At 44.8% G+C, this 11,727-nt stretch overlaps 1 protein-coding gene across 1 annotated transcript; it reads left to right on the top strand.

Annotated features, from left to right (window-relative positions):
• Window positions 1–6: 6 nt before the first annotated feature.
• Window positions 7–8,493, top strand: RCAN3 (RCAN family member 3). The gene is made up of 5 exons (XM_015649307.2): window positions 7–98; window positions 2,829–3,071; window positions 4,900–5,073; window positions 5,558–5,729; window positions 6,469–8,493. The coding sequence occupies exons 2-5, from the start codon at window positions 2,877–2,879 to the stop codon at window positions 6,675–6,677; spliced, it is 750 nt and encodes a 249-aa protein (XP_015504793.1). The 5' UTR covers window positions 7–98; window positions 2,829–2,876; the 3' UTR covers window positions 6,678–8,493.
• Window positions 8,494–11,727: the final 3,234 nt, after the last annotated feature.

The raw sequence follows: 11,727 nt of genomic DNA, 5'->3' as shown, positions 1-11,727 counted from the left end.
CCGCGCGCTCCCGCCGCCCCACACGGACACTGCGCGCTCCCGCCGCCCCACACGGACACCGCGCGCTCCCGCCGCCCCTCAGGCACAGCCGTCCGCAGGTGAGCTGAGACGCGGCCCCGCCGGCGGGGCAGGGCCGTGGGTACGGGCGGGGAAGTTGTTTTCATCCTCTTTCAGGGTGGAGATCCAGGGTTTGGGGTTTTGAATTAAAGAATATTCGCAGCCGAGCATCCGGCCCCGCCCCGGGTTTGTCCCGCCAGGGCAGCTCCGTGGGGTCTGCGGGATCGGCCCAGGGTTTGGAACCGCGGAATGGTTTGGGTGGGAAGGCTCAAGGCTCATCCATGGCAGGGACACTTCCACTGTCCCAGCTGCTCCCAGCCTGGCCTTGGGCACTGCCAGGGATCCAGGGACAGCCACAGCTGCTCTGGGCACCCCCTGCCAGCGCCTCCCCATCCTCCCAGGGAAGAAATTCTTTCCTGTGCGTTCCCTATCAGAGCAGATCGAACTGTTCCTGTGGAAATTGCCACGCCGTTTCCAGTCCTTACATTCCTTGAGCGATGGGATGTGACTGTGAATGAGCTGCTGGCCCACAGGATGCCAAGGAAAACTCCCCGGTGCTGCCTGTGCTGTGAAGAGCTACAGCTCCCCACGGCAGAAGCTGCTTTGCTTTCATTTCAGATGATTCTCAGCTTTCTGTGAACTCGGGGAGTTTGTTTAGAAGCATTTCCCTGTTAGCTGGTATTTAAACGATAAGCAGGTATTCATGCTCAGAAGAAAGGACTTAGTGAAAGGTCTGATCCCAGTGCCTTTAGTTCTTGGGCTCCTTTAAATTGTGCTGTTTAATATGAAATCTGTGATGGAGCAAGTGATCCAATAGTTTGCTAATAAGTATTGCAATGAAATTGCTTATCATTTTATTGCTGTTATTACTATGATAAGAATAAGCTGATTGCAATAAATAACTAAGATTTGCATATCTCCATTCATATCAGACAATTTATAAATAGGAATCTCTCACCTTTCCAAGAAGGTAAGTGAAGAAATTCCCTTTTTGCTGAAGCAGAGCAGTTTGGCTGTTGCACTGATAATCACATTCCTGTACCTGTCAGGTTTATCATGTCCTTTTTCTGATTTTGATGCTTTCTAATAATTGCACAGTAAATAGTTCTATCCAATCTGTTCAAATAACACTTCTGACAGGGCTGTTTCTCACACTACTTCTTAATTAATATTCATACATGAGTCTCACCTGTCTCATCCTGATGTCAGGGAGATTTTTGTCTTGCTCTGTATTTAGGTGTTTTGAATTGATTTGGCTGAAGTAATGAAAAATCAGTTATCTGAGAAAAAAAAATAGAATTAACCATGTAGGTATATGATTAAAAAGAACAGAACTATGATGAAATCTTAATTTTAAAATGCAATATAATTGCAGTAGTTCCTATAGCCCAGTGCTCTCTGCAGGAGCACTCTGTGCTGAGCTGTCACACCTGGATTTGGTTTAATGTCACTGCTGCCCTAGCTTTGTTTTCCAGTGAGGCTCAGACAGCCTCACTTGACCAAATTTCGAGTTTCTCTGTGTGTTCCTCACTCTGTGTTTGATTCACCATTCGTTCAACCATTTGAGTTTACTTTCCAAACTCTCCTTTTCTTCTGCCAGTGTTGCTCTGTCCTTGTTGGAGGTCTCCCTGTTCTTTGGGCTGTTGGAAGAGCAGGTGTTGGGAGCAGTGTTTGTGGTTGGGTGCTTTGATCCCTCAGGAATGTGGGATCAGGACCAGGCCAAGGCTGGAATGTTGCTCTCAGTCCACCAGAGCTTGGCTGGACGTGGGTGTCTGTCCTGCTGCTGTTTGGATGAGCCCAGATCTCCTCAGAGCCAGATGGTGCCTTTTGTTTTCACCATTTTGGTGCATTTTTGTTCCTTTTTTTTCCCTCCTTGTATGAATCAGCAAGAACTGAGATTTCCACCAGCTGCCTGTTTTCCCAGATTTCCATCCTTCCTGCCGTGCTGGGCAGCAGAGTTGAGATCCCCAGGTGTGTGCATGGGTTTGGGCAGTCACTGTCATTAACCCAGTTAATCCCCCCTCATTAGGCAAATATTCAAATGAGATCATTGCCAATGACACATCATATATTTACTTGCCTTATTTTAATGTTGTGTCACAAATTATCACTCTTTCCAAACCCAGAAGCAGTAACTGGTTTTTCTCTCAACACACAGCAGTGTGATAACCTCAGGAGTTTTGAAGGGGAAGGTCCACTCCAGTAAAATCTTTTCTATTTCTATTTAGTCTCTTGCTTCTTTGCATTTTTTTGTCTTCCTTGATGTATCTACTCCTGTCTGTAGGTACTCTTACCTATGGGAAAGGTGTAGAAGAAGGACATTTATTTACATCGGGAGGTTTCAGATTTTGATTGGTTTGGAGAGATGATTTAACTTTGTCCACGTGTTCTCATTGATGAAATAAAGTTATTTTTTCAGATACCAGAGGACTGTTCTGATTAGCCAGGAAATGGTTTTAATGATTAAACAAGAAATTGTTGCTCAGTGTAAAGTGTGCCATGCAGAAGAGCTTCTAGAACAGTGCTGTCATTTTGGATTCCTGTCAGAATAAAGGGAGGAGAAATTGCAGTTTCTTGATGGGATGACTTTATCTTCCTTTTGATGGAACAGCAGAGTCCTCCCTCCATCCTCAGCAGGAGGACGTGGTGCTGCTGATTCGTGGGGGACAGAACAAATTTCACGTTGGTTCCTGTTGTTCTTTGTGAATTTTAACAGTGGGAGCAGGAAGATGTGGTATCCTGACATTTGGTTTGGGATTTTTGGCTGGCAGGGCCCTGTTGGAAGCTGGCACCTGAGCAGGAGCTGCTGTGGGGGAAGGATGCTCAGGGATTCCATGAAGTCCTGGAGTGACAGCCAGTCAGACCTGTACAGCAGCGACCAGGAGGAGGAGGAACAGATGATTTTTGGTGAAAATGAAGAGGATTTGGAAGAGATGATGGATTTAAGTGACTTGCCTACCTCACTCTTCGCTTGCAGTGTTCACGAGGCCGTGTTTGAGGTACAGGAGGAGAAGGTAAGGGGGAAGGAGCCTGAGGTGTTCTCAGTGTTCTATTGAACGCTTTTGTCCAGATTTTCACTGTATTAATGCATAATTGAGGGAAAAACCCAACCCAGAGTATTTTCCTGGGAAGCTCAGAGCAGTTACCCAAGGCAGATAAAACCACACTTCTCTGGCCTTGGAAATTGTTAATAAAGAATAATGCTGCTCCAGTGAAAAGCTCTTCTGATTATTATTTTTTTTCTCTTTAGCCAAACATCATGATACAACATCCAAAGGCAGATTTAAATGAAATCTGAAGTTTTAAAAAAATTATTATGAAATTGGTAAAAATTAAAAAAAAAATCTGCCAATGTCAATATTTTATTTCAAGGCAAGGATCCTGTTAAAAGAGTGATAAAACAATGAAATTTGCAGGATTTGTGTTGAACACCTTGAAAGTGGCTTATGAAGACCTTGTCATAAAGTAAATTTTATCTGGCCTGTTAGCATTTTATTCAGTCAAATCTTAATTCCATTTGCTTCCAAGAGCATCAGGAATAATGAGTTCCATTGCATGAAAGAATTCCCTCATTGTCCTTGCATCCCAGCTGTGTCCAGGGAGATGTGGCAGCCTTTTGGTTTGAACTCATTAAAGAATTTGGCCTTTCACATTGCACCTGAAAGTGTTTTATCCAGCTTAGTTCAAAGAGCAGAAGGTGAGAAATGCAGGCAGGGTAAAAGAACACCTTGTTTCATTCTCAGATATTCCCTTTTGTGTTTGTCAGGCACAAAATTTGGCCATTGTGCAGCAGGAAGAGGTTCTGTGATTTAATAAAGACCCTGATGTTTTGTGGGTTTGAGAAAATGGTGCAAAAAAACATTATTTGTGTTAAAGCAAACATGGGCATCATCTGAAGAGTTTCTTCAGTGCTGTTTAACTGAACCTGACATTGTTTTAATAACCATTATCAGGATTTTTGGGAGAGATCCGAGTCTGTTGGAGTCAGACAAATTAAGTGTGGTCCCTGGAAAGAGATTTTCATTGAGGATTCCTTTTCTGCCTATTGGCTTATGTAGATCACTGAATAAGAGAATATTACCAGAACTCAGTAAATAAAACTGCAAAGAGATTTCTTGCAGACTTCTCATCCAGGGATTTAAATCTGACTTTTTACAGTGGATGAAAATGTACACCAGGAGATTTCCTGCACCATTTACATGTGGAAAAAAAATCTGTAAATGAGGTGGATCAGAGAGCTGGTAAATTAATTGAATTTCATAATTGAAAATTATTAATTTGGTTTCAGAACCATGAAATTGATTTTCATGCCAACACAATCACCAATCTTCAAAGAACTCGAGGATAAGACTTCATGTTCAATAAACCCATGGATATTTTTTCAGGTTTTTTTTGGTTTCGTGTTTATTGTGGAAGAGACAAAAATCTTGTATTCTCTTACTCATGCTAATAATTTTGACATTTTCCTTATATAATCAATACTTTGGTTTATCTAATGCAAAAATTACCTGATTTGCAGAGTATTTTTGTAGACCCTTGAAGAAAATCATGTGCAAGTACCAGTATTTCTGGAGACCTGCACCTCTGAGCAGCTCTCACTAGGTGGCACTTTGTGTATTCAGAGTTTCTGGGCTCCTTCACCTCGGTTTGCTCTTGGAATTCAGAGTAACCGGAGAGACAAAGCTGCGCTGCCCTGAGTGTGGATTTACAGGCAGGGAGATGTGCAGGTTGAGGTGATTCAGGAAACAGATGAGATTTGGGAGAGGAAAATAAAGGAAAATGTTTTTTCACAGAGTGAGAATGTTCATTTTGCATCTGGAGAATGTTTGTGCTTCTCTCCAGGAAAGGTTTGAAGCACTTTTCAGAGTCTACGATGAGCAGGTGACGTTCCAGCTGTTCAAAAGCTTCAGGAGGGTGAGGATAAACTTCAGCAACCCCGAGGCAGCAGCACGAGCTCGGATAGAGCTGCACGAGACCGAGTTCAGTGGGAAGAAGCTGAAGCTTTACTTTGCACAGGTACAGTGGGACACAGAGATCTTGTACCTCTGTCTCTGTTTCTTTATTCCTCCTTTGCCCATGAGCTTCATTTGGGGTAAATATCTGAAATCACCTCACTCTTCTACACTGAGCTGTGTCAAAATTTTAGGGCATGGTTTTTTTTGTTCATCTTGAGCTGAGATTGGTTGGGACAGACTCTGTACAGTGACCAAATCACCTTCCCCCAGACACACAGAGGGCCTGGAACTAAATTAGTGGGTCCCAAAGTCTCTTTCTAGGAGGTGTTTTGTCCCTGTTGCAGTGGCACAGGTCTCCCACAGCAGCCCCTGCACAAATTCTGAGCTGCAGCAGCTCCCTGAGGTGTTGGACAAGAGCTGAACTAGTTTTGATTTTAAAGTTAGGCTGAATTAAGTGCAGCACATGGATGTGCATTAGTGGGGAAATACACCAAATAAAAAAGGAATTAATATTTGTGCTTTCTGTCTCCTGGCTTTGCCTGCAGGTGCAGGTGTCCAGTGAAATCGGGGACAAGTCCTACCTCCTTCCTCCACAACCTGTGAAACAGTTCCTCATTTCCCCCCCTGCCTCTCCCCCAGTGGGATGGAAACAGAGTGAAGATGCAACTCCTCTGATCAATTATGACCTGCTCTGTGCTGTCTCCAAGCTGGGGCCAGGTAGGGAATTTACCTGCTTTTGTTTGATACTTCCCTTCAAAAGTGGTTTTTGAGGGAGTTTATCTACTCGTCCTTTTTTGTGAGAAGAAACTGAGTCTCTCTTATGTGATGTTTCTTTCTTGTGGGAAATGATCCATCACTTAATTATTTGATTGAAAGTGTAGCACAGGACTGGACTGTGAGGGAGTGGCTTCATCACACCCATTTATTGAATTTTGTCAGAGCCTCCGGAGTAGAGAACAATCTCAGTCTCTCAGATGAGCAGTTCCAGCTATTAAGGATGTCTGGAAGCCAATAGGGACTTTTTGGTTTTAATCAGCTTCTTTCTAAGTCTTCCTGGGAAATGTAGTGTTTGCTTTCTGTGAAAAGCAGGAAATGGGGAGGCTTGATGTGCTCAAATGCTTTTGTAGCTTTTAATTTACAGATGTCACAGAAATAAAGAGCACAAATGATGTCACTTAGAAATGTGTTTGCTGCTTGTGTTCTGATGTCTTGCTGGGAGTTTTTTTACATCCCTCCCTTCCTCTAAATGTCAATTAAAAGATTGAATGTATTCAAAATGTGCTTACAGGGACTGTTTTAAGGCATTTCAGAGGCTTGGTGAAGAGTGGACGTTGAGCACATTAAAGATGGGAAATAATGATTATTTGATTATGTTGTTGAAGTTATGAAGGGGTTTTTGAACTAAATGCTTTTCCTGGGGGGTGTTTTTAACCTGCCTCTTGCTGGCTGCTCTCAGGGGAGAAGTACGAGCTGCACGCAGGGACAGACTCCACCCCCAGCGTGGTTGTGCACGTGTGTGAGAGTGAGACGGAGGAGGAGGAGGAGATCAAGAACCCCAAACAGAAGATCCTGCAGACGCGGCGCCCAGACCCGCCCCCCACCATCCTGAGTGACTCCAAAGCCTTCGAGTGTGCCCTGGAGGTGGGGGGAACAATGCCCTGCTAGAGCTGAGCTGCTCCACGTGGTACCGACACCAGGCACCCGGCGCTGTGTTGCTGTCTGTGCTGCTGCTATAGGTCACAACAGATCTGACTTGTAGTTGTCGCTCATGTTCAAGATTTTGGATGCCAATGCTCTGAAAAGCACTTTAATTTTAGGGACTAGTCCCCCTCGAGTGTAGCAAATCCACCTGACTTGAAATAGTGACAATTAGGGAGTCTGGCTGTGTTTTGGTTTTTACGATGTCGCCCTTTGCTCTCTGTTGTACAGTGTGATGTTCCAAGTGCTGAAATAATCTCCTCCTGTCACGAGTGGGTTCCAGCAAGTTCCTTGTACAGCAGTTAAAAGCTGATCTGTCCAACAGCTTCCAGTTAATCTAGTGTTAAACACAAGTGAAACGCACTCTCTTTGCTCAGATTCCTTGCCAGCTGAGGTGTTAACCTTTGCTTTTCTCAGAAATACCAGGTGTGTGTTTGTAGTTTGACATGAGGCACAAATACACAGAGGAGCTGAATTCAGGGGGGTTGGTGACTACAGGGAGAACACCAGAGGAAGAACCTGAGTCTATCACCAACACTCCTGCTCTGCTGTTTGGTGGTGCACTGACACCTAATTAGGAGTTAATTACAGTGGTAGAGTGAAATATGGATCCAGCTGATGAGTGTCTTGTGTCTGATCCTCTCTGACAATCTGGGGCTTTTTGTTCCTCTCCAGTCCTTAGGACGGCCTCCACATCTGAATAAATCCAGTGACTGTTAGGTCCTGGCAGGAGCTAAAACATCCAAGGGTTAATTGTTAACTTCTCCAGTCTGTTTTGTATTTTCAAAGACAATCAGTTGCCTGGCTTAGCCAGTTTTTATGCAGTTTCAGCCCTTGTTTGCTGTTTTTCATGAAGACTTTTTCTGTGTGGCTTCCTGTGTGTCTGACAGAGCATCTGCTGCTTCTGAGACCAGGATGCATCTTTTAGAATACAGATCTTTGATTTTGTGATCTTGTGTTAAGTGTTTTAGTAGGAGGAAAATATGCCTTGGTATAACAACACCTGCTCCTGTGCTTTTATGCTATTTTATAGCCAAACTTTTTTAGTCTAGACAGATTCTTCTTTTTTTCTATTTAAAGATAAAATGATTTGTGAACAAACCAGGCTACTGATGTTCCTGTGTAGAAATCATTCTGAAATTCAGATTTTTCAGGTTCATTTCAGTGTGTTTCAGTTGTACCTGATGTGCTTCTTGAACTTCCAGAAGTGTTTTCACTTGACTGACAGCAGGGGGAAAAGGAGTGGGCAGGGATTCTCATGGATGTGGAGGTTTTCAACTCTGTTGTGCCTGCTCAGGATCCCTCCTGCCACCAGCTTCAAAGTGGGATCCTGCAGGCAAGTCCTTGCTCCAGAGGCAGGAATAGGACAAAGTAAAAAGGTAGGGAAATGGGGTTTGTCCATCACAGGTGGGATATTTATGTTTCTCTTCAGGTATTGAAATCACTCCAAGTCCAGCTTCACTGTCTCACTGTTCCATGGAATTAAAATTAAGGTTAAAAACCCAACAAAAACCTGTGTTATCCAGCAGGCTTGTGGATTTTTGAAATTCCAGAAGTCTGGGCTGGATTCTCTGTGGTGTTTCTATTTTTTAAATTATTTCATTTCTACCCCAGTGTAGAAGTTGCTGTAAGTAGGAGTAAGTGGAAAACCTTCAGAAACAGTTTTATAAGGAGAATCGAGTGTGATGTTGTTGATGTATAAACGTGTAAAATGTGGAACAACATTCCAGCACTTTCCATTGTGTAAAGACACTTCAAATAAAACAAAGCAGTGCCATTCACACTTGGGATGTGAACTGTGTTCCATGCTGGACAGGGTGGATATTGAGATTTTTAATGGTGATGAACACTGCTGAGTGTTCTCATGGGCAGATGGGATGGGGACTCTGTGCCTTGGAGCTGGGGGGTGGCAGGAACCACGGGAAGGATTTGGGATCCTTGCTGGGACCACTGCGGGGGAGGAAGGAGCCAAACAGAGGCTTCAAAGCTTTAATGAAGCCATTGATCAGTATCAGAAGTGATTCTGCTCCACTCCAGGGTGACAGCCTGCCTTGGCAAATGAAGCTGGAGTTTGCTTTATTCCCTCCACACCATGATTCAGTACCCCCCACCAGAAGCTGTTTCTCTAATCACTGACCTGCTGGGACGGGCTGTTTTTAGCAGCAAGCTTGCACAGAAGCACCAACTCAGCCCTTTCTGAGCTTGCACTTTGTATAAATAAACACACCAAATTCCTTCAAAATGTTCTCCTTGAGCAGCAGCTGAAACATGTGGTGTTTCTTTGTGTTCTGGAGTTATGGGAGTACCTGGGTTTTGTATTAGCTGAGAACCTGTGATTGCAGCTCCTCATTCTGCCTTGTCACAGAACTGCTTCCCCTGGAAAGATCCTGTGCATAGAATTCCAATTACTTAATTTATTCCCTAACAGGTCTAATTTCCATTTCTGTCTGGGTTTGGATTAGGGATATTTTTGAGTCCAGAAGAGAAGGCTGGTTTGTGAATCTTACTGGGTTTTATTTGCTCCACTCTCAGTGTAAAACTTGCTAGGAGAGATTACTGGTGTGGAAAGAGACCCCAGCCAAGCTTCACCCCCTTGGAGAAAATGCAGAGCAAGATAAAAGATTTCTCCTCCTGTGGGTATTGACCCTGAGATGTGAGTGGGTGTGACACAAGGCTGTCCCTGAGTCACTCACAGTTCCAGGGAGGGTTCACAGGGTCTGACTTCTCCATAAAACAAGAGCAGGGCCTAGAAGGTAGAAAACACTGTATTTTAGATGTTACCTAATGTGTTAAAATCCTGCTCTGAACCAGGTCTCTGTAGTGTAACACTTTGGCATGCTCAGGCTTGTAGAGGGAATGTTTGATTCCCCTGGTGAAGGGAACATATTCCAACCATCAGCAGGACCGGGGTGAGGCAGTGGGAAAGACATTCTGGCAGTCTGGTTTGCTCTTACATAAAACACAAAAATAACCGATTCCTGCCCTCTGTGGCTCTGTGTTGGGATCACAGGAGCAGGGACTAGCAGGGCAGCCAGGCTGAGCTGTGCCCTCCTCCTGGACAGGTCACCTCAGCTCCCTTCATCCCTCCCAGCAGGGTCTGGTAGTTATTTCTGAGGCTGTGGGTGTGTGGAGATCACCGAGGGCCTGATTTCACAATACAGCTCCAAACTCAATCATAATGAATTTTTAGTTGGTCTTGATACCTGCTGTGAAATCTGTTCCTTATTTGTTCTCACTGAGACACTCCAGGCTCTGCTCTGCCCTGCCAGGTGCAAGCTGCAGATTTACCAGCAGAGCTGGGAGCTGAGCTGGTGTTTCAGGAGGAGTCAAAACCTGCTCCATGGTAAATCTGGTGAGACTCCACACCTTGTAAGGCTGTGTTGCTTCCTAGGGGCTGGTAATACTGTAATGAGCCTGGAGTTAATTCACAGTTATGTTTTGTCCTTTGATGTTCATTGACATCATCAGGATTTTTATGGAGCATCCCAGAGTCTCCTTTGGTCTTCCTTTAATGGGATAAGCTCAGGGTTGGTGCCTGCAAACTGGGTCACTGATGTTGGCAGCAGAGCTTCACAGTAACAATGTATAAATGTTTATACATTATACAAATGTATTTATATATTTAACAGTGTATAAACCTGGTGTGTGGCTCTAACTCATAGTAAACAGCTACAAATTTAGGATGTGGTGAGGGACAAACCCTTGGGAAAGTCCTACCCTCCCTCTCTGCTGTCACAGAGGCTTTGGGAACTCACATCTGCTTTTACTTGGGCTGCTCAACGTTCACAGGGGCTGGTGCCTCCCTTCCTGTACTACTTCAATTGAGTTATTAATTATTTTTATTAACTTACATTTATACCTCTTCCCATTTATGGCTGCTGTTGACAGAAGCCCCTTCTGCTCTCCAGAGATACAGCCCAGGGAAGGTTTGTGGCTGGAAAACCACTCCTGTTCCCAGGAGAACCTCATGCTCCTGCTTGTTTATGCAGGATGGGACAATCATTGTAAAGAAACCAATCAAGCGAAATTTATTCCCTTGGAAAGATGATTGGTGAGTAATCCCTGCTGGGATTTCAGTCTGGGGTTTTAAGGAGCTGCATGAGCTTCAGTGGGATTGAGCTGGAAGTGACTAATTTGGGTCTTTGTGGCTGTACAAAACATTTGCTAAATAATTGGATCTGGAAACTGGTTTCTGGTGAAAAAGCCTCTGTGGTTGTGTTCTGTGAGTTCAGTGGAGAAACCAGCCAAAGTGGACACCAAAGTGAAGCACAAGCTGTGTTAGGGGCACAAATGTTTCTGGAGGAGGAAAGGGAGAGCTGCAAGGAAAGGAAGGATCATTTTTCAGCCCAAATGGACTCTGTGTCTTCCCAAGGAATCCACTGCAAATGTCTATGGACCATCAGGATCCCCCTGTTGCTGCCCTCCATACAGAGGCGGGATTCTGTAAGGAGCAGGTTTTGTTCTGCTTCAGGCTGCATTATAAGGGAGGTGGGTGATGATGAGGTGGCTGCAGCTGGGGCAGCTGAAGTGGAGAATGGGAGGAAACATCTCCTGCACAGCAGCTGGACAACCCTAAACCACGAATGGAGCCTGAATGAGGGCTGTGGCTTGTTCCTTTGGTTTTCTGTTTTCCTATGGGAGCAGCAACAGGTCCAGGCAGGGGACAGATCCCTTTTTAAAGTGTGATGTCCACAGGAAAAATCCAGACAGGGATTGTGATCACACTTCTCTGCAGGATAAAGCCAACGAAGTACAGGTTAAAATCAAAGATTCCTTTCCAGTTGGATCCTTTTGATTCCACTGACGAATGGACAAAACCGCTCGTTCTGTCTTTGAGCTGGATGTGCTTGGGATCCTTCTCCCGAAGCGCCTTTGGGCATCGAAAAGCCGCAGAAACCGGGCTGTTTCCAAAGCTTGGGAACTCTCGCTGTGAGACGTGGGGGCCTATCCAGACTCCTCCATGCCCCCCCAGCCGCTGCCCGGCGGGGTCGGGGGCACCCGCAGCCGCGCACGGGCC

Source organism: Parus major, chromosome 23 (assembly GCF_001522545.3).
Source record: "Parus major isolate Abel chromosome 23, Parus_major1.1, whole genome shotgun sequence".
In the NCBI taxonomy this organism is placed as follows: Eukaryota; Metazoa; Chordata; class Aves; order Passeriformes; family Paridae; genus Parus; species Parus major.
The sequence above is the reverse complement of the archived record's forward strand: the minus strand, read 5'-3'. Positions and strand labels throughout refer to the sequence as shown.